The sequence below is a fragment of the Psammomys obesus genome, unplaced genomic scaffold, assembly GCF_907164565.1.
Source record: "Psammomys obesus unplaced genomic scaffold, mPsaObe1.curated_primary_1811, whole genome shotgun sequence".
NCBI classification, from domain to species: Eukaryota; Metazoa; Chordata; class Mammalia; order Rodentia; family Muridae; genus Psammomys; species Psammomys obesus.
Genome location: NW_026596073.1, coordinates 10,872,936 through 10,896,136, shown reverse-complemented (window position 1 = coordinate 10,896,136; position 23,201 = coordinate 10,872,936). Strand labels below are relative to the sequence as shown.

The following is a 23,201-nucleotide window of genomic DNA, read 5'->3' as shown; positions in this document are numbered from 1 at the left end:
AATTCTTTATTCTAGTCACATAGTATGCACATAATACAAGTTTTTGAACTTGCATAGAAATATGCATTCTTGGTTAGGCTTTTCCTTGCTGAAAGTATTTTCCCATTTACCTTTTATTGCTTTATAGTGGTGCCCAATGGATATTGAAATGTTTTTGGAAACAATTAAATCTGGATTGTAAATTTTGTTTGTTTTTGAAGCCTCCTCTGAAAAGCACATGCATAGAAGACTAGATTCATATTTAGCATTAAGATGAATTTGTTAAGAATGTATGGGGTAGTTACAGAATGTGGACTCACCAAAGTAAAAATTGTATTTTTAGTAGTTCTTAGGAGTTTGTATATTGTAAGATGAAACTAATTTGGAGTTTATAAAATTTTACTTTATATGTTTTTTTTTCCATTGTTAAAGTAGACTTTTTAAATAAGTTCATTTATATGAGAGTTTTTTGTTTTGGAATTTGTTTGTTTCTTTAAATATCCTGATGAGCCTAATATTTGAGATTAACAAGAAGAATGTTTCTCAAGTTCTCATTTCCATGTAGACCTTACAGTGATTTTCAGTTACACATGAGTTGAAATACTGATTTTTGTAGTAGTATCGACTTTGTATGTTTTGTCTGTCAATAAGGCCAGTTAGGTATTTAAGTTGGTTTGCATAAATAAATTAGTTTAGGAAAGCAGTTTATTTAAATGGTATATAGTTCATTCATTTTGAAAGGGTTATCATGGTTTGTGTAAGACAGTGGACTTTAAAATTACGAGAAAGTGGACTTTATTTTTTTTCTACAATTTTATCTTCCCGCAATTTACACTAATTTTGCTCCAGCTATGAGAATGCATAAATTTACATCATCTTAATTACCATTTTGACTCACCAATGTCTTTCTCTGATATTCAATCTCTAAACATGGCACCTAGTTGACTTTTTTTTGTTCTGATTTTTATGCCCTTGGTACCTCTCTTCTCTAACTGCCTTTGCTGGGTTTAGTAATTTAGAGCTACTTTAACTCTTCTTGTACCTTGTACCCCAAGCTTTTAATATTTTGGGCCTCATATGGAATAGCATCCTTTCTTCATGACTCAATAATTTGATTTCCTTTTTTTTTTTTTTTTTTTTTTTTTGAGAAGCTGCCCTATACCGGACTCATCTTTTTTTCCTTTTGGTCTCCAGTCCTATGTACTTGTAGATTAGTGTTCATCTTAGCACATAACAGCCATTTATTTTTTCCTTTAATTTCCTCTGTACCTTGACGGTTAGTACTGTAAACAGGAGCCATAATGGCTACTTAAACTCATTTACATGTAATAAAATTTTAGATTGTGAGCCAAGCAAGCCTCTTTTTAAATGCTCAGTGTAAATGTCTACTAGTGGCTATTGTACTGATAGGTGCACATAGACTGTTTCTATCATTATGTAGAACTGCAAGACAGTGCTCTGTGTGGACATAATCAGCTTGTTGAAAACTGCAACCATATTATTTTGGTACTAAAGTAGTACTGTTAACCTGGTATCTGCTATAGAGATACATCTTCAGGGCATGTTGTTTAAATAAAATTACAGTGAAAAAACTGAAACAGAAATATGCTGGGTATCTACTAGTGATAGTCTTGAGATTTTTACTCTGAATAGAACTTTCCTTTCATTTATATTCTAGCAAAAAAAGTAAGTTTGTTCCTTGTAAAAATGTTGAAGAAAAAAATATTAAGTCCAATATGAATTCACTGTCATAACTCTTTTTTTAGAGCTTTGGTGTATGATCTCCCCTATTTAGTAAAAGTGTAAATGTGATTTCTCTTTGTTTTAAACAAGTATGTACTTTTGGCTTGCTTATTATATTTATGGAGATATTATCATGTCTTATTTCTTGTTTTTGTTTTTAAGAAGTACTCATTGATTTGAGTTTGGTGTTTAACTGTTTTTTTTATATGTATTTTTTTCTGTGTATATAGTTTTTCATATTTATAGGCACATCTTTTTTATGGCAGTGTTTTGACAAGTTATGCCTCATACTCCATTGTTTTGAGTAGGAAAAACAAACTTTCAGTTTGTTTAATCCCCAGACACTTTTCCAAGTTAAGCAGTTAACACTTGACAGTGTAATATAAAGTACAAATTAACCTAATAATTAAACATATAAGTTAGAAAGGTATGTTTCTGCTTGGTAAGTTTTAAGCATTACTATATATAAACATTTTATACTGCAGTGAAATTTAAGTATAAACAATGGCAGTACCTCCTTACATTTTTTTAAATTAATTAATTTTTTATTCACTTTACATCCTGGTTGTAGCCCCATCCCTTCTCCCCTTCCAGTCCCCCTCCCTTCCCCCCCCCCCCCACCTATTCCTCAGAAAAGGAGCTTCCTTTCCCATCCACCCTAGCTTATCAAGTTGCATCAGGACTGATCATGTCCTCTTCTCCTGTGGCCTGGCAAGGCAGTTCCACAGAGGGAAGTGATGTAAAAGCTGGCAAGTGAGTCTATGTCCAGTGCAGTCACCACTTCCCTTACTAGAGAAGCCACATGAAGCCTAAGCTGTCCATTTGCTACATTTCTGTAGGGAGTCTAGGTCCGATTCATGCATGACCTCCTAACATTTTTATAAGTCAGTATTTAAAAATTTCTCTGCAGTCCAGATGCATCTAAGGTTAGTTGATAATGTCTCAGAGTCATAATTGTACTAGTTAGCATGTGACTTCCTGTGTGTTTAAAAACATGAATATTTTTTCATCTTTGAGTATGTAAGATATTAAAGATAGACAAAGTATATGAGGACACAGAATAAAATCTGGGGGAATTTTTTTTAATAAGTACATAACAGTTTACATTTGTCAGTAGATCTGGTGCCTAGAATAATGATGGAGGTAGGTTTTGTTTCTTGATGCTGTTTGGTATAAAATGAAGGTAAGCAATAGTAAGCAGATTAAAAATGAACGCACACATGACTAAATCTAGCATACTAGGTCACAGTATTTTCTTGTTTGCTCTTGAAAATCTTGACAACAAAGGGCCCTAACTATTGTCCCTGGACAGAGATACAAAGAAATAGAGTGTGCTGAAACTCGAAATGATGACTTTTTATGTTTGGTTCTTCTGCATATCGCAGCTGCTAAGTGAGATGGTGCCCAGTAACAGTAATGGTGATAGTAGTGTAAGGCTGCTGTCCTGCCACCGCCACCGTTTCGGCAGCAGACGTCAATGGAATTTAGAACCTGAGGTTGTGCAGGAACACTTGCCATTTTATTTGGCCCTGTCCCCCTTTCCCATGTTTCCCTGGCCAACTAACATCAGGTGAAATGAATTCCCAAGTTCCTCTGGATTGGCTCACTGTTAGTTACATTATGCTAGCCTCCCTTTGTGTTACATGCAAACATTTTTTTCTTCCAAAATCAAGGTTTCCTTAAATTATCTTTATAACGTTTGTTTAACCCTGTGTGCTTGCTGAATGTGTGCACACACATATTCACAATGCACATATGGTAAAGGTCAAAGGACAACTTGCCAGAATTGGTTCTTCCTTTCCACATGTGGGGACTGATTATTGAACTCAGGCTCTGTTTCAAGTGTCTTTACCCACTGAGCTATCTCAACTGTCCCATAACATTTGCTTTCTAGAAAACATGTTTCCTTGTAATGAAACTCATGGTTTGTGGCCCACTTTAGTGTCTTGGGGTATATGTGCGTTTGTTTTTTAGTAGTTCCCTTAAGGAACAAAAAATTCTACTAAGTGTGTTAGGCCAAATGTCTTACAGTGGTAGCTTAAATGGTTTCATATACTATTTTGTTTTCCAAAGGTTAAAAGTATCTGGTCACACACCTTGTATTTATTTTGTGATTATGTGCTCCCTTCGGGAATTTAGGGCTTAAATTTGAAATTACTTACACAAATATCTTTGTGAGCCAAGAGAAAACCTAGGAGCAAGCAAAGATGATGCAGAATCAACGATTACAGCCTTGTTGGTTTTTAGATCTTTCTGAATTTTCATATTAAAACAGATAAATAGACTAACCAAATCTCGTTAAAATGTTTGTAACAAAATTGGAGCAATAGTATCTTTGGGAGGCACCAGAATTAAAGTAGATGATAACAAAAAAAAATCTTTCATTGATTTTTGTTGTTGTTGTTGTTAAAAAGTAGACATAGAAGCAAGTCAATATAGATCAAAAGTAGGATAGACGCACGCAGTATTCAGGAGATGTTCACTGGTTACTCTGATTATCTAGTTTGACTTCAGAATAGATTTTTGGTCAAATCCATTAGGTGACTATAAGGGATCCTATGGAAGGTTAAGGTAAATGGTGCAGCCTCGCTCTGTTAACTACTGTGAGAGGAATCTGTAAGTGCTACCTACCTCTAAAGAATGGAGTTCAACTAGTACAGTATGTTTGTGACCCACAGCATTGGGAAGAGAGTCTGGACAAAGTGGGAGGGGGAACAGAGACCACAGTACCCTGGGAAACAAGTCCTGCATTTTCAGACATCGAATGAAAATAATAAAACAAGGACTTTATGAAGGTAGGGAGGTTAATCTGATAAATGATACTCCAAATTTCTTGAATAGTCAATTCCCAAGAGGTCTTTTAGGAGTATGTTTGAGAGTATACCAATTTTGAGTTTCATCTATATGATTAGTATTTGTCAGACATTGAATAATGTCACAATCCATTGAGATAGTATTTGAAACATGTTCCCCTATTGAGATTAAACATACTTTGGTATAGTCTTTTAAAGACTATAAATTCTGCCTTTCATCTTTAACTTTTACTCTATCTGAAATTGATTATATATGGTATGAGTCAGGAGTCCTCTCTACCCAGTCAGTTCTGCAGCAACTGACCAGTGCTACTCTGTGTCTGTTATAAGCTCCTGCTCTTTTTTTTGTCTGTAATCTGTTACTTTGAATAGCTTGTGCATGCCTGGATATACAGTTCTGTTTTCAGAATGTCATAGCTTTGTTTGTTTGTGGTTTTTTTGTCAGAAGTTTGTGTGTGTGTGTGTTTTCATATAAGACTCATTTGGAAATGATAGTTTTATTTTGTGACCAGTATTTCCAAATTGACTAGTACTTCTGATAAATAGCTGAAAAGAAATGGTTGAGGAGTAGTAATCTTTCTCTTGTCACTTTACTAAGCGGAAAGCTTTAGGTTGTCACTATCTTTAGGATGCTGCTATGCTGTTTTATATAGCATGTTGAAAGGATGAATAAATTGTTCCAAGAATATTTCATTGTTGCCCCCTCCTTCCCACTGCTTTCTTTTTCTGTGCAGTGCTTTCATCATAAGTTGTCTTTGTTGTTTTTGATACAAGTTGTCACTATATAGCCCAGCTGGCCTCAAGAGTTACATCAAGCTTTTCTTTTTACTTTCTGTTGATTTCTTGTATAATCCCTTTGTGGCTAGAGAATGTAGTTAGTGTAATGCAATGGCATTATTTGTTTATGTGTTCAAAATGTTTTGGGGTTCTTTATTTTCCTTCCATGTTCATCATTAATTGTGGAAAAGTTCATATTTACTAATTTTCACTGTTTTGCTCGTGTTTTTCCACCTGAGAATACTACTGGACATGTGGTTAAAACCCTAGGGAGGTAGAATTTGGTTGGATGGATGAACAGTTCCTGGAGTGTTTTTTTAAAAAAATTCAGGGGAACATTTTGTTTTTCCAGTAGTCTGCTGTACATACATGTTTGGTTTTTTTGTTTTGTGTTTTTTTTTTTTTTTGTCTGACCAAAATTTCAGTTCCTAAGGGGACACCTTACCCTTACATTTCTGTTATATACTTTCATTATTAATTGCTTGAAGTAAGAGTAATCATGGTTTTCTGCTTTTCTGTATCCATAATGTAATACGTTGGCTTTTTTCTCTTTCCTTCATTTTCTACCCTTTCTATCTTATTTCCTTTCAACCTTTCTATTTTTCTCCCCAATTCTTTCTTTTCACTTTTTTTATGTTTTTTTTTGGGGGGGGGCATCATTTTCTTCTTCTAAAAAAGGTTTTCTTTTAAATGCATTTCTAGTGGTGGTGAATTCTGTTATTATTTCTGTGTGTGAAAATGTCTTTATTTTACCTTCATCCTAAAAAAAATACTTTGCTCAGTAAGAAATTGAAAATTGGTAGTTTCTCTTTTAGAATCTTAAAAATAATATGCTAACCAGGTATGGTGCACAGACCTCTAATCCCAGGGCAGGAGACTGAGGCAAGCAGAGATGGTGTTAGGTATGCCTGTACTGTAAGACCCACTCAGTCTGCCAGCCAGACAATATTTAAAAATGGTGCTCCACTATCTTTGCCTTATTTCTAGTGAAAATTTTGCTGTTATTGTATCTTCAGTTATCTGTGTATATCTTTCTGTTTGGCTACCATTAATGATTAATAACATTTGTTTTATTATGATAAATTTTTAATGTATTTTTTTATTATGACATAATTTTCATGATTCCAGTGCTTGGAATTTGTTGTGTTCATTTATAGTTTTTATCAAGTTATTTTGTGTGTGTTTAGGGGGAAGTTCTCCTTCAATATTTCCTGTACTTTGTTCTTTGGGACTCAATTATATACATGCAAAGTTGCCCTGAAATTTTTTCTCTATTTATGGATTCAATACTCTTACCTTTGCATGTTTTGTTAAGTGGGTCTTTGACCATTGTGTCTCTGTGTTCTTACTTGTATTTTCCTTTGCCCATAACATTTGATTAAATTGTCTTTGTCATTGCCCACTAATTCTGCCATTTATACCATTTTAATCAATAGGAATGTTTTTATTGATTATTGAAAGTTTCCTATAAAGTTATCCATTCTTTACTATTCATTTGCATAGCTTTTTTTTTTTAAGGCTGTGGTCGTTTTATTTTATTGTCTTATATTTATTTAATATCTGTGTTAAAATTGTTGAGTTCACTGGGGATAGAGTTAAATTACTTAGGAAACATTTGATCCTTGTAAGACCTTTTTCTCTTGTCCCTTCCTCTGCCCTTTTTCCTTTTTGAAAACTTCATTAAAGAAATCAATAGATTTTAAATAGGGCCAGTTTTCTTCAACTACTAAGCTAGTATTTTCCTTTCCCTTGAATTACAGTATTTTTCTGCTCTGGGAACATAGATGATGTGTATGTATTCCAGAATACATTCCAGAATAGCCTTTAGGACCAAATTTTCTGCTTTTTCAGGTGGTTCTCTCCCCCTTCCTTTTCTGGCTCGTTCCTGTGCTTGCTGATGAGTACCGCACTGAAGACTTTCTGGAACCTTCTCCTGTTTTCCTGAGCTTTCTCAGTGCAACTCTTTTCCTGTCTAGATTTCTAGCCTGCTTATTTAAGATGCCTTGGACTACCCTGACTGAGTTCTGATGATGTTCAAATTTGGGTACTCTCTCTGCCCAGCAGGCTCCCTCTTCCTCATTACAGCCTGAAACTCATTTTGTCAATTAGTTAGGAAGGGCAGTTGTTGGCTCCATGTGAAAACTGTTGCTAATATATTTTCAGTCTCTCTCTTTTTTTTTTTTTTAGTTTTTGGAAACAGGTTCTTACTGGATGACTTTAGCAGGCCTTGACCTACCAATCCTCTTCCTTCTGTAGTTTATCCATTTTTATGTTGTCTTGGGAGAAGAGATTCTTCATGCTAGTTCATCCTGGTTGGACTGGAAGTCTTAAGATTTAATTCTTTGAAATGGCAAAGTAGTTGAGAAGCTCGATGAATCATTCTGAATAGTAAGAATAAAATTTTGTGTTGATACTGTGGCTGCCTTGCTCCCTCTTATAAAAGACACTGTATAGTCTATGTATACAAAGCAAAACTGCCACACCAGTTCTGAGCACATAAAAATAGCGCTTGGGAAGAAACATAATGCAAATCAATAAACAAACCTCAAGTTGTCATGTTCTGATTTATTTAACCTAAATTTAAAAATTAGACCATTTCATTTGTATTTCCTCCCTCTGTATTCTCTAGCATCTAATAGGCCCATAAACAGTTGTCATTCATTCTCCTAGTTGAAGTTACAATGTTTTTTAATTTATTTTTTTATTACTTTATTCTCTTATGTATTAGATCCTGACCACAATTTCCTCTCTCTCCTGAAGTTATAATTTTTAATGAAAGTCATATTTTCTTAAAGGAAAGAAATGTAAAGGACATATTTAAGACAAGAAATGCTAACGTCGGGAATTTGGAATGCAAAGGTTTATTAAATCCTTTCTGCCAGGATAAAAGCATTGTGGTAATGCTTTAAAAATGTGACGGGTAGAACAAGAACCTTGAATTTGAGCCGTATTCTCATTTCTGCTGATGTCCTATTGGGCTGACTGTATACAGTCATTGACACTGTTCAGATTTTAGAGTGAGATCTTCAGAAAGTAATTGGTTTGTTTTATAAGAACTTTTAACAAATGTAGAAGAGTGAGGGAAACAGCAGATTCCTGTAGAACACCACAGGAATAAGTACTGCAGCAGTGCCTGGGTGAATGCTGTCATTAGTTGTCATTCCTTCTCTCAGACATAGCTGTCATCATTACGATGTTATTCCTATATGTCTTAAACATTTTGAAGGTACAATTCAAAAGTAAAAGCTGAAAAACTATGTGAGATTAAGTACCTATTTTCCTATTTGTCCCAAATAAAATTGCAGTTTACTCTTTAATTATACCTCAGGGTTTGTTTGCTTTCAGTACAAAGCAAGCATCACATACAAATAAAGCTCTTACTATCAATGTAATAACTCCCTGGCTCATCCAGCATGCTAATGTCATTTTTTTTTTTTTTTTTTTTTAAATAAGGCATGAGTAAGTAGGCTACACAGTAGGGAAAGCTTGCCGATGTGCCAGCTTAACCAAGGTCAGGGCTAGCGCCACCTGGAGGACATGTTAATGTCATATAGATTCATATATGGAAGCACATGGTGAGACGGCATACCACTCTGTGACGACAAAGCATTCAAATGCATAATTTCAGACTGGTTATAAAAAGCATTCAGACCAAAATCATTCTTCAGTATATATGATATGACCTTGGTGTCACAAAAGACAAAAGGACTGGGTAAAGTCTCTGATTTAAAAACAAACAAGCAGAAACAAAAAACCAAAGTAATAAAATTTAATGTACATAGACAGAAGTGATTAAAGAACAGAAATAGGTGCAGCTGATCTATCTTGAGGAATAGTGTATCTGGAGGACCTAACAGTGCCAAGACCTTTAAACTGTAGTGTCCCTGATGTATGTGAGGTACAGCAAGGGGCCATTGTAGCTGGATCACAGTAAGAGACAGAATAGTAGCAAAGGAAATAGAGAAAGGATAGCCTACAGGCCAGGGGCTCTTAGTAGTGGTGCAAGAAACCACTTAATTGTCTCTACTGCCTTTTATTTGCAGTATTCTTCTATTCTATAGAGAAAATTCTAAAGTGTGGTATGCATCATCTAGAACTTGGCATAGTAGATGCTGCATAAACATTTGCAAAATTAACTTACATGACCAAATATTTGGATGTATTTTAAACTGTCTTTGAGAAAGAAAACTTTGTGGTTTTAACTGCTGTATACCTAATTCAGAATTCTTATTGTATTTAATATATATATTTAAATACACGAATTTTAAAATAACATGCTCTTCAGTGGTATCCATATTATTATTATTTTGAAATTGCTTAAGTGTAATATGCATTTATCTCAATCATGTAGCTCTTATATTATTAAAAAAGTATTCACATTTTTGCAAATGTGAGTGAAAATGTAAATTTTCACTGGGGGCCAGGGTATAGTTCAGTGATAAAGCATTTGCCTAGCATGCATAAGGCCCTGAATTCAGTCTCTAGCACTGTCTTTCCCCAAAAGTGACTAAATTTAATATTTTATTTAAAAATTTCATCTCTCATCATCAGATTGTTTAAATTAAAAAAAAAAAAAGGAATTTAAATTTAAAGGCAGATATCCAGTCTGGTGTCAAATTCAAAAAGACCCTCCTGCCTCAGCCTCTGACATGCTGGGATTACAGCTGTGTACCATCCCATCCATCAAAAAGTCTTAAATTTATTATTTGATGTTATTTTCTCAAGTGGATCTCTGGTAGACAGGACCTTATTTGTTTTTTATCAACACAGAACACTTAGGAATTCATTTCTTGCCAATGAATATACCTAAACCAAAAGTTCTCTCCTTTTTACAAGTTCACTGGTCCATGGTCAGGAGTTAGATCTATGTAATCCAACTTTCATCCTGTTGGTTGATGGTGTAAACACGATGAGAGCAGCATTGTGTCAAGTACGGGAGAACAAGAGTGTGTGTAAGGGGTGGTTAGGCAGCATAGAGGGACATACTTGCCTAGCGTGTTCTCACGAAGGCCAGGTAAGCCCTATCCTTGCATTTTTCTGGGAAAGTGTGCAGTGCAAGATTCTTCAGAGCCTTGCCCTTTTTTGGTTGCTTTAATTAGTATTTTGAAGCAGTCTGAAAAATGATTCTGGGGTTGGGTAATATGAAGAGATGAACAGGGAGTCATAATGTTGAAACTGGACATTCAGATCTTTATAGCATGATTTCCTTATTTTTCAAAGAGCAGAAGAATTCCATCGTTTATCATGTTCTGGTTGGACTCCTTTCTTATCGTTTGCTGGAGTTTGAACTTCAGAGCTATGGTGTCAACCCTGCTGTAATATCTCAGGGGAGCTCCTAGTGTGGGGCTGGTGCCATGGCTCACCCTCCAACCTTTCCTTCTTCACTTCAGCCTCCAGCTCTGAACTTTCCAATCCCCAGAGTAGCAAATGTTGAAAGAAGTTACACAGGTAAGTATGTGGCGGGAAAGCTGGGCTTAACAGTGGATTATCATAGATATTGTGAGGGTGGATGGGGCCATCTAGCAGTAAATCATGTTGTTAGTTTAGAAATGTTTTTTTGTGTTTTATTCATAAATCAGGCATGTAAATTATTAGATTAAAAGTCTAGTGTTCAGAAAAGAAGCAGAAAAAGCAAGAAAGACAAATTTATAGACCACTAGTTTGATCCATCAGTCTGATGAGGCAGCAGGTTTAAAGCTTCTACTTGCTTTAAGTGTTCTGTCTTATTTCCTGGGTAGCTGTGGCTTGACTTCCCACAACAAAAATCCCGAACATGTTTCTTCGAAATTGTGACAAGAGGACTGGGACGGTCTACTGCTCTGGGTTTGAAACATTAACAAAAATAAATAGGATGCTGTTAAAACATGTTAATTACACATAGTTCAGTAAGTGCTTTTGAAGCCTGTTTCCTAATATTCATGTGTGATTTGTAGATCCTTGACCACACGATAAGACATTTGAAATTAAATCCAGGAAAAACAAATTCTTAATATGAACTAGGATACTTAACATTTCCCCAGTGTTTCTGTGTGTTGTAGATGACTGAAATACAAGTGTTTTTCTTGCCATTACAGATCTTCAAAATGTAAACTTTTTCATTGGTTTATCTTCCTTTCCTTAAGTTTTAAAGCTTTAATTTTCTGAGAAACATGTAGAAATACATGTCTCTCAGCAAAGTATCGGGCTGGTTTCCTCATTTCTTTTAATAACTGCCTTAAAACACTTGAAACATCTGTTAGAGGGCTTGTTTTGTATCCCAAACTTAGAAGATTTTCTTCTGTTAACTTGTCCTTCCATTTCTATTTTATAAGGTTATGTTTTGTATTTAAGGAGGAAGTGCTACTTAAGTTTAGGCTCTCCTCTGAGGTTTCAGTCCATCTTCTTGCTAGAACTAGTCTAGTACTAGTCAGAGCTGATTTTTTAGTGGTTAGGTGCTCCACACCTTCCCTCTCATAGATTAACATTATTAAGGGATTAGAGCTATGGCTTTATACTGTATGTTTTTCTTTTGAAGTGTTTTATGTTTGGTGATTTGGATTTGGACCTATTAAGGAGGCTTCTTGATAACTAGAAATTAAAACAAAATTTTAAAAGCCACAAAATCAGTTTATTTACTTTGAATCATGACCAAATTTTAGGAGGAGGCATTTTGGTTAGTGCTTTCCAGAGCATGTCACTTTACAAGGAGCACATTCACCTTTGTGGCAGATCTGTTTGGAAATGCCATCCAAACAGACTTCAAGTTTCAGATTCAGAAGATTATGTCTCTCTTCACCTTTGCTTTCAGACCTAGGGCAAACTATGTTTTTGTATTAATTATTCAAAAATACACAAATTATTTCTGAAAACCTTGTAAAGGACTATTAAGACATGTATTCTCCAAAATTATCAAGCACAGGTGTTTGGCAAGGCTCTGGGTTTTTGACAAAGCACATTTCCATTCAGTCTGCTGTGCATCTTTCCTTGCCATCTTCAGCGTTCATTTTGTCTATTGTTATTGATTTATTGAAACTTTTACATTTACTAAAACCATGACATGGTTTGCTTTGATTTCTAGGCTATTAATTTACATCAGAAATTTGAACTAAGTTTTGGCTGATACTTGAGGAGAGAGTTTCAGGAATTAAATAATCGAGCTATTTGAATTAATTGAACTATGATAGCTGGTTGAAAGTCTCAACATACTGCTAAAACACAAATCTCTCAGATTACAATATTGTAACAGTACAATATGTAACAGTTTTCTTGTCCTAGAATTTAGGCACTCTTATAGTAAGACTTCTAGCAAGAATAGTTTTAGATCCTAATTGAGTACTTCCTGGTAAAGTTAGAATATCACTGACAGTTTGTTGTTTTCATTTCTTTTCCTTACTTGGTAGACAAGAGAGAACTTGGGTGTTTGTGGAATACATTGAACTGAAAAGACAAATTGAATTCTGCGTTAACAATCAAAGTAACTTGCTAACATACTCATTAAACACTGAGAAAGAGGCAGCTTTCCCTTTCCCTCCTCACACATCCTGTATGACTTGCACTTAGCACTCCTTTTTCTGAATAATGCAATAGTGTAAATTCCATAGATAGGAGGGAAAAGTTGGTGCCCCTGAAACGTACTAGTACAGATTTGGGGCTTGGGTGGTAGTGATGCTATTTGTCTAGGATTTTTTGTTGTTTTCTGTTTTGTTTGTTTGTTTTGTGACAAGGCTTCTCTTTGTTGGTTAGGCATACTGCAAACTCCTGGGTGTTTTGTGACAAGGCTTCTCTTTGTTGGTTAGGCATACTGCAAACTCCTGGGTGGAAGCCGCCCTGCCTCAGCCTCCCCAGTGCTGGAGCATCCACACACCCCGCTCAGATGCGTTTCATTACTGTTGTAATATAATTTATTTTAGGACAAGAAACGGATGCCATGGTGGATTTATTCCACTTTCTACATGTGTCCTACATATTTATCTCATCGTGTTTGGGTTATTAGCTTCATAATGAAATTTATAGTTTGATTGTAGTCATTGTAATTCCTTGAAGGATTTAAGTGGATTCACTCTAGAAAGTAATGTCTGTTCATTTGGAATGCAGAAAAGTGGTATCTGTTAATTTCTGTTTTTATTTCTACTAGAAGTTCTCCTTGGGTAGTTTTTTTTACTCACTTTCCTTTTACATCTTCCCCTCCCCTCTCCTCCCCTTCTCTTTTCCTCCTCACCCTTCTCCTTTCTTCTCTGCCCTTTGCCTCCCCTCCCACAGTGCTGAGAATCAGACCCAGGGCTACAGTCCCAGCCCAGTAACTGTTCTGTCCGTCCTTCCTCCCTCCCTCGCCTTCTTCCCTCCCTCCCTCCCTCCCTCCCTCCCTCCCTCCCTCCCTCCCTTCCTTCCTTCCTTCCTTCCTTCCTCCCTTCCTCCCTTCCTCCCTTCCTCCCTTCCTCCCCCTCTTTCTTTTTGTTCTTTCCTTTCTTCCTTCTTTCCTTCCTTTCTCTCCTTCTTCCCTTCTTTTCTTTCTTCCTTCTTTCTCCCCCTCTTTCTTTTTTGTTCCTTCCTTCCTCCCTTCCTTCTTCCCTCCCTCCCTTCCTTTCTTTTTCCTTCCTTCCTTCCTTCCTTCCTTCCTTCCTTCCTTCCTTCCTTCCTTCCTTCCTCTCTCCTTCCTTCCTTCCTTCTCTCTCATTCTTTCACTTTCTTTTTCTTCCTCTTTCTCTTCTCTTCTCTTCTCTTCTCTTCTCTTCTCTTCTCTTCTCTTCTCTTCTCTTCTCTTCTCTCTCTCTCTTTCTTTCTTGGGGGGTGTCAAATTCAGGCCTTCTCCAGCTCTGCCTTCTGGAGTTGGGGCTATACACCACTATGCCAACAGCAGTTACTTTCCAATTAAGTAATGCAGTAGTGTTTGTTCGAGCATTTTTATCCTAAAATTAATGTAAATTCCTTAAAAATAAATATGATCAGTGTTGAAGAGACTTCTGTCTCCGGTACATAATCAGCCCATTGTCTTATAAAGTGATCTTTCTCCAATAATATTTTCTTGTAGTATACCATACTTTCTGTGTTGTTCATCACAAAATAAGGACCTTTCTTTTTGTTGATGATGATGTTGACCCTTAACACCCTTTACATTTTATGAAGAAAACACATAATGAAGGATAATTTGTATTTATGTTTAATTATGGCTCTATTATGGTCTCTAAAGGGGGAAACACTTAATAGATTAGGATGAAAGTCTGTCAGTGTGCTTATCAGATGTATAGCCTTGATCAGGTTATCTAAATTCTGGTCCCGAATTTTTCTAGATACAAAATAGGGGATGCTAATTGCTTGTTAGCTTCGTAGAATTATAATGGTGGCAAGAATAAACTTGGGTTGTTTGTTTGAGACAGGGCTTCCCTGTGTAGCCCCAGCTGTCCAAGAACTTGCCTGACCTCAAATTTAGAGCTCTGCCTGCCTTTAAAATGCTGGGGTTTGAAGTGAGTGCCACCTGGTCTTGCCTGAATCAGGTATGGTAAAAGGTTTATTTTACAATTAGGGTCATGATAAAGTGCTTTTTTCTTCCACTGATTAAGAAGAGCAGGCCTTATAATTTAGCATTAAACTTTTAAAGTGAGCGGTGAGCAAGAGCATTGTAGAAATAGCAGCTTGTACAAAGGCTCTGGGATAGAAAGGAATTTGAGCAACTGAAGCAATATCCATGATTTAATGATGGGAGGGAAGGAGTTTATGAAGAGGTCAAAAAGATTGACTACATAGGGGCTTTAAGCTTCTTTATTTGGACAGGTGGGTGATTGAAGACTTTTGATCAGCAGGTCCATGAACATGAATTTTCACTTCAGTTGCTTGGATGGAGGAAAGCAGATTAAAATCTTTAGGAGAATTAAAATCTTGAGCTAAGATTTGAGAGCAGTTTGGACTATTGGAGTACCTTGTGTTAGTAAATGACAGCAGAGATAGAAAGCTGTTGACGATGTAGATAACTAGAGTAAGCTTCCGAGTTTGATTAGCTTAGACTTGTTGTCAAGATTCCATAGGCTACTGTAAAGTGGGTGCAGAGGTTTGTACTGTGGTTCTTTGTACTCTGTCCGGTTAACAGCACTGAAGAGCCTGCTCTTCTCACCTGGCACTTTCCTTCCAGAATCTGTTGTGTTCGCCATACAGAAAGGGGTTTGTCTGTCTTGGGGTTTGGTTTTCGTTTTGGGGGTGGGGTTTGTTTGTTTCTTTTTGGTGGGGAGGTGGTGTTGTTTTGAGATACAGCTTCATGTAGCCCAAGCTGGCCTACATGACTTCCAGAACTTCCTGCTTCTACCTCCCAAGTGCTGGGATCATGTGTGCCGCAGCAACACCTGGGCATATTGAGCGTTCCATTGTTTCCAGGTTTTTCTCATTGCCGATCCCTTTCATGGGTGTTTTGTCTTGGTCCAAACTTCTTTTTCTCCCACTTTTATTTTTCTTTGTTTGATCAAGGTTTTGCCCAAACATTGCACCTCACTCAGTTTTTCTTAGACAGGTTAAATTGATTGTATTTGAATTTGCAAATTCATTCACGTTTTTCTATAATAACCAGATGTCAGCTTGTTCAAGACTAGAGCTTTTTATTCAAGTGTTGTCATCATTCAGCACAATTTTTATCAGAATTCACACAATGAACCTTTTAGAATGTAAACTAAGATACATGTAAGAAGGAACAAAAGCAGACAGCCAGAACAGCTTCGCTACCCTGAAAGTATCATTTGCTTGGGTGTGTAGAACAATTGGAAGAACGTGAGTTGGTGCATCAGTTTTCAGTCTGTCTTCACGAATGAGGTTAATTTGGGAGTAGAGATGCTTGGCAGCACTTTAAATGCGGTGCAGGAACCTTCAGCTAGGATTGGAGAATGGGTTGGAATCATTGTGTATGTGTTACCAGGAAAGGACCCCTTGGTCGTGGATTGTGGTTCTTTGTTTTTCAGGAATTGATTCTGTGCCCAGTCCAAATACCGTTCTAAGTTTCTGGAGATCTTGATGAAGGGCATGATGCTGGTTAAATATTATTGTTTTATATAGATAGAGGATATTGGTAGTCTGTCCTACTTTTCCCGTTTTCCAGCCCTTGCTTATTTTTCTGTATAAGGACATGTGTATTTTCCAGTTAAATTTACAAAGTACTCTAGTTTTCTTTTCTTGACTATAAAAACTTAAGCCCTGCAGCCCTCCTCCCCATTTCTCCATCACAGTCTTCCTTAGACATCTTCTCTGAAATTGTTGAAACTTGAGAATTTTGAATTTTTTTTTTTTTAATTTTTCAGACTTACTGAACTTGGCTTTGAATCGGTATACTTAAATATCAAGAAAATCACAGGAATTTGAGTTGGGTATTATGTCTTCATAAGTAATAAAATAGTGGAGTTGAAAATTCAAGCTATCTTAGCACTTCCATTCTGCCTCAGCATAATTCTCTGTATTTTTGAGACAAAGTCATTCTTTTTGAAGAGTGAGCTTGGTAGAGAAAGATTTAGTATAAGCTAACCTATTTGTGTGCTTATAAAAATTATATAGCTTCTTGGGGAGTCAAAGGAGTGATGAAAATGTTACGATTGAATGTTTCCCTTGTGAGAAATACTCCTTTTGGAAGATAGCATCATTCCCAGGGGAGTGTTGTGAGAGGACTTAATACCAAGGAGCCAGCCAGTCCTAATTGGAGTCATGTTGCCTCCATGGACACTAGCCAATCCCAATTGAGGTCACATAGCCACAGTAGAAATTTCCCCTTTCTGGCTTTAAAGGGGGCCTGCCAGCTCCCCTCAGGGTTGTAGCCATTTTGTATGAATGACCCACCCGAACATGCTGGTTTTCTCTGCAGAATAAATGATCTTTGCTTTTACTACCTGAGTCTGAGGTCTTCCTTCAGTGATTCTCAGACCTAACAGTCATTTTTACAATGTTAGCTCCTGATCAAAGAACATAGCAATCCTTGTTTCTGATGTAAAGAGGAAATGTTACTTAATTCAAGCTTATTTTTTAAAGTTACTTACAAAATTGACCTTTATATGCTATAGGCAGGAATTTTATTGTAATATTGACATATACACTGTCAATTGATAAATGTGGTTTCTACATTCCCTTAATTCTTTGCAAGAAGAGAATGTCAATATTTTTTTTAATGTCCCACCTACCCACCCATATCTGCTCTTCTTCAGAGTACATCCTTTATCCAGCCACTTCTCACCTCATTTCTTACCTTGGTAGTCCTCAAAACCTGCATCCTTTATTGCCGCCTTTCTAACTTATTTTCCTGCTTCCATCCTTACATAGTCCATTTTTCACAGCATAACTTAAGGTCTCCATCTCTGCCCTTCTCCCTTTTGTCCCACTTCTCTTCCTCTATGTCCAACCCTACACTCAGTTGAGATAACACAGTTTTGGTATAGGATAAGCATTTCAGTGTTTTATGTGAGGCATTTCATTTGCATAGTGTTAAACAAGATAATTCTGTATAATTAATTTCAACCTCAGAATTTTAGGAATCTAGAACTGGTTTTAATGATACTATTATGTAAACATTTTCAAAGAAAATTTATCATTTTTAGTTCATTCACATGTGTAAATTTAATGGGAGATGTCTGGATATTGAACTATGTATGTTACATGCTTTTATCCATATTCATTATTTTATAGAATTAGAGCTCATTAGCAAAGGTCCTATAATGACAGTTAAGTATATTTATATTCTTAATGCTTGCAGAACAAATTAAAATAGAACATACACTGTATCTAATATTTTTGTAACTGTTCATTTTCTGAAATTAAACCCAGAAAAGGATTGGTTCCTTCCCTCCCCCCCTGTATGAGAGAGTACTTAGAAAGCACTTAGAAGCTTGATGGATAGGCATGTGTGGTTCTTCTCTGAAATTACTTAGCTCTTGTTTGAAGAAAGTAGTCTTAGCTGTAATAAGTAAATAAGACACTAAATTTGATTTGAGTATGCTTAGAAAAAAATATAGTTATGTTCTTCAAGTCTATAAATTCCTCATGTCATTGGCATGTCAGTTAACTCTAAATGTCAGCATATTGGCAGGAAGTGACTCACATGGCCACACTAAGTGATACCTTGTTGTACCCCCAGAGCTCTGAGGTAGAAAGATAGGGAATTCAAGGCCAGTCCAGGCTGTGTAGTGAGAGACTATGTAAAAACAAAATAGAAACAAAAAGCTTCATGTTGCTCAGCTGATAGCTTTGGAAACTTACTATTTACTTGTTATGGTGTAAGTTTATAATAATGTTTTCATAAAAATTTAAGAAGTAAAAGAATAAACAGTATACAAAATATAAATGTATGCCAACATGGAGTTTATTCTATGTATCAATAGTTGTGACTTGACAAAATTCTAGAATGCCTTTCCATAGTGATTAAAGTGTTGTACCATCATGAGCCTTCATGCTCTTCCAAACAGTTTTAAAAATAGAGATTTGACACAAATTGACACACAATAATGTTTGCAAAAATGTTGAAACTTTAAAAAAAAACTGTTAGGAAAATTTATATTGGAGCGATAGTTTTTCAAGAATAAGTGATTTAGCTTCATAAACATTAACAGCATTGTTTACTTCTTGCTTCCAGGAGGATAGGGTGGGGCAGTGAAATTATACCATATAGTCAGATTTGTCTTTTCATCCTGAGTCCCTTCACTCTAGTTGCTGTTTGAGGATCATAGCAGACTCTCTTTTTGTTTCCATAGGCAGAAAGTTAAAGCCGGACTTTTCCAAAATACTACTCTTGATAAAAGTCATGTTTTTGTTTAGGTGACAAACAGCATGTTTGGTGCTTCAAGAAAGAAGTTTGTAGAGGGGGTGGACAGCGACTACCATGATGAAAACATGTACTACAGCCAGTCTTCTATGTTCCCACATCGGTCAGAGAAAGATGTAAGTTAATGAGTTATGCCACGTTTCCTCAGCAGCCTGTGCCTGCTTCTAGATCCCTGAGGAGAAGCATGTGAACTCCAGGGGATTGTCTGTGTTTAGTGCTGTGCTAGGCATAGCTGTAGGCTCTGGGGTCACAAAGAGAAATACCCTGCTTTGCATGGGAAACATTAGTGTCCTGGGATTCTTAAGCTGAGATATGATGTTAGAGAGAGTACTCAAAGACATGGAGTAAATACTGTAACTTTGAGGTAATGTTGGGTTTTGTGTCATGGGAAATATTTCTTACAATAAAGCAAGTACACATACAAAGTTAAGCGAGCATGTTTGTATGGATTTAAAAATACATAAAATACCAAGTTTTAATAAACTTTATCCTTACTGTGTAATCCTCTGGCTGTAGTCTAGCCTGCAAGTAAAGACTGCTCTTCTTTCCACAGCTCCAGAGCTACAGTAGAAAGTCTTTGGCACTATGTAGATTATATATTAGAAATGTTTATGCTTTGGAAGGCTAGTAGAGCAATAATCCTATTCACATGAAAGGTAACAAAGTTATAGGATATTTTAAAATAAATTCATATGTTTAGTTCATTTTAGTCTAGTTTATCTTTTAGTTAAACCAGCTATATTCTGACACTGTGTATCTGATCAGCTTTTTTCCTTTCAAGGCATTATCAATCTGCTCTTCTCTAATTTCCTTAGCAGTGTTTTCTGTTCTGTTTTGAATGTTTGAAATATGTAACAAATGTCCTTGTTTTTATTTAAAGCTGATTATTACTAGTTCACTCACTGATTTCTTTTAGAAGGTCTCAGATTGGCTCAACTTACGTTAATATTAGGATTCTGGTTATCCCATTTCCGTTTTCCCAGCCTTTTTCCATTATTTTTATTTGAAAATTTGTTGTTTTAGAAACATCATTAATTACCTTATTTTCCCTTGAAATTATGTATGCATTGGCTTTGTTTATTCTTAGTTGCCTTTCAGTAACCATGTGAAATAATGTCAACTAATTTTACAATGGTCCTTGAACATCAAGCTGTTTCTATTTGATGTGCATTATATTGGATTATTTACATATGTTGATTTTTGTAGACTGTAGTTCAGTGATAGAACAGTTGCCTAGTCTGAGCAAAGCCTTGGGTTCATTCACTAGTGTTGCAAAACAGTTGGGTGTAATATTTAACAATTTGATTGCAGAAACTTTATACTATGACTTCTGCATTTTACTGTGGATATGTTATGAAATCTAAGTTTGCTAAAAAAGTAGTAATGAAATACACTGATAGAGTGTTTAATTAAGAACATGTGAAGGTTTAAACTGAAATCCAGTTTAAACTGGATTTAAAATTGAGCTTATGTGGACAGTGAATAACAAAGAAATGTCTGTCAGGGCTAGAGAGATGGCTCATCTGTGAAGAACACTGGCTGTTCTTTTGAGAGGACCCGGTTTCTGTTCCTTGCACTCACATGGCAACCTACAATCATCTATAACCCCTGTTCCAGGAAATCCAATGCCCTCTTTTGACCTCCTTGGCATTGCATGCCTATGGTGCACAGACATAGATGCAAGCAAAAATCTATACCCATAAAAGTGAATTTTAAAAATACAAAAAATGTCCGTCTTCCAGGACTACTATTGTTTTAAAAATCAGAATTAGTATATCTACTTTACTCATGGTGCTCACATATATTGCTACTCCAATATAGTTGATTGCCACCGAAGTGACAGAATATTATACTTCATGAAACTTTTGGTGCTAAGTTATGGAGTAATAAACAGACGAAAAACTTGAACTCAAAAGCTATACAAATATGCTTGTTTCCTGCAGTTTGCCTCTTAGCAAGAAAATCTCAAAGCTTTTGTTTCTTTGCCTGTAAAATAATGATAACAATATAGTAGGTACCTGGAAGATTGTTGCTGTTGCTGTTATTCTTTTCTTACTACGAACAGTGCAGGCAGAGTATGTAAATTTTAAAAGCATAGATGCACAGATCAGATCTTGTTAGGACAAATTCCTGCTAGGATTTTAATTTTATACATTAAATATTTTCATCAAAATTCTTAGACTGATTTAAACTTCTGAGACATGCTACCATCTTCCATCAGAACGTGTATAACTTTTAGTCTCATTAACATTTCCCATGCCTTTAAGAATACCAACTCATAAGTCTTGGCATATAGACCAAAGTAGTATATTGTTTTAATGTATAAGTTACCGTTTTCATTGCTGTGACAGAATGCCTAAGGAGAAGTAATGTTAGGAAGGGAGGTTTTATTCTGACTCACAGTTCAAGGGGATACATTTTATCATGCCTGGGAAGTTATAGCAACAGGAACCAGTGGAGTAAGCTTAGCGGTGGTGGCTGATGATAGCACATCCACAGTCACAGAAGCAGAAGAGTGAACAGAAAGTGGGACCTGCCTGTAAGACTCAGGACTTCTCCCAGTCGCTTGCTTCCTCCAGCAAGGCCTCACCTTCTGAGGATTTTAAGCCTTCCCAAAGAGTGCTATCAGTTGAGGAACAAGTGCTTGAATACATTCGCCTATGACAGACAATTTACATTCAGGCTAAAACAATGTACATATATTAAAGTATCTCTAAATGTAAACACACAGATTTAACACACAGAGTGATGTGTCTTTCCCATATGGTTATTGACCATTTGTAGTTTTTGTATTACTTATGTTTGTGCCTTCACATATTTCTTTGTTGATATGGTCTTGAGCTCTTCTTTTATTGCAAATATTTTTGCAAAATTTCCTCTTTAGTTTGTGGTTTTTATATTACATATGTATTTAACATTTTATTAAAAAATGATCCCTTAGTATTTTCTCTTTAAGTTTATAGTTAATACACAAAACAAAAGTTGTCCATATTAAGGGAGTACTGCATGATGTTTTAATATATGTTTACATTGTGTAATAATTAAATCAGGTTAAATTGTTTCTGCAAACAGTTTCCATTATTTTGTGGCTTTTTGTTTGCTTTCATATTTGCCGAGGATGAAACACAAGACAAGTGCTCTACCACTGAGCACATCACTAGCCCAAGTATTTTTTTTTTAAATGCTTTCTAGATTAGATCATGCTTAGACCTTTCCCCAGGATTTTCCTACTCTATTTCATAACCTGATTTATAATTTATACCCATTTGAAATGTATTCTGGTTTAAGGTGTGAAAAGTAAGGTGACAGATAACTTCTTTTGTCTCATGTGGTGTTATCCAGTTGTCTTTATACCATTTTATTTTAAATTGTGGGTCAGAGAATTTTTTTCTTAAAAAGCCAGGTGGTAACTTGGTTCTGTAGGCCAAGAGGCAGAATGAAGGATGCTACAGAATTACAATATAAAAAAAATCACTGAATTATGTATCCTTTAAAACAAGCAGTGTGCTGGATTTTGATCATAGATAGTAATTTGCTTATCTCTGAGTTTTAGAATGTTTACTAATGGCTAAGTAAAATGGTCCTCTTAGTATATATAAAAGTTTATGATGCCAAAAATCAGACTGAGTCTGTATTAAGACTACAGTAGTTTGAGTTGCTTTGGCTCTGTAGACCATTTTTAACATCTTGGATAGTCTTCGACATCCCTTTTTATAAAAACGTGTCGTTAGTGCTCAGCGGCTCCAATTTCAGTATCAGTACTGACTTCTTTCAGAAGGATCTTTCTGGACTGGGAATGTAGCTCAGTAGCAGATGTTGCTCTTTTCACTCCATTCTTAAGGAGGGTCTTGTATATGTGCAGAGTCGGGAGCGTATTTGTGTGTTGACTTGTGGCGGCCAGATTTCAGTCTTATTTTTCCTGAGGAGCCAACTCCTTGTTTTTTGAGAGAGTGTATGTAGTGTCTCTTGCTAGTCCCAGCTTAGGCTGATGGGCTAGTGAGTCTCTGGAATCCTCCAGTCTCTCTGTTCCACCACCCACCACTGGGATTACAAGGTTGCTCCCTCCTTGCCTTGTTTTTTAAATTTTTTATTTTAATTTTTTTTTTTTTAATGTGCGTTAGTGTGAAGGTGTCAGA

General features: G+C 36.0%; 1 protein-coding gene across 5 annotated transcripts in view; it reads left to right on the top strand.

Moving 5' to 3' along the window:
• Window positions 1–23,201, top strand: part of Cnot2 (CCR4-NOT transcription complex subunit 2) — a 92,827-nt gene that overhangs the window by 31,728 nt on the left and 37,898 nt on the right. For 3 of the 5 annotated variants that reach the window (XM_055625912.1, XM_055625911.1, XM_055625913.1), the window contains exon 3: window positions 19,059–19,181. The exons of 1 other annotated variant lie outside the window; for it this stretch is intronic. In XM_055625912.1, coding sequence (XP_055481887.1) covers window positions 19,059–19,181 — 123 coding nt within the window. Of the gene's footprint in view, window positions 1–10,702; window positions 10,761–19,058; window positions 19,182–23,201 lie in introns of all 5 variants that reach the window. One more of the 5 variants, XM_055625914.1, reaches the window with a different exon arrangement.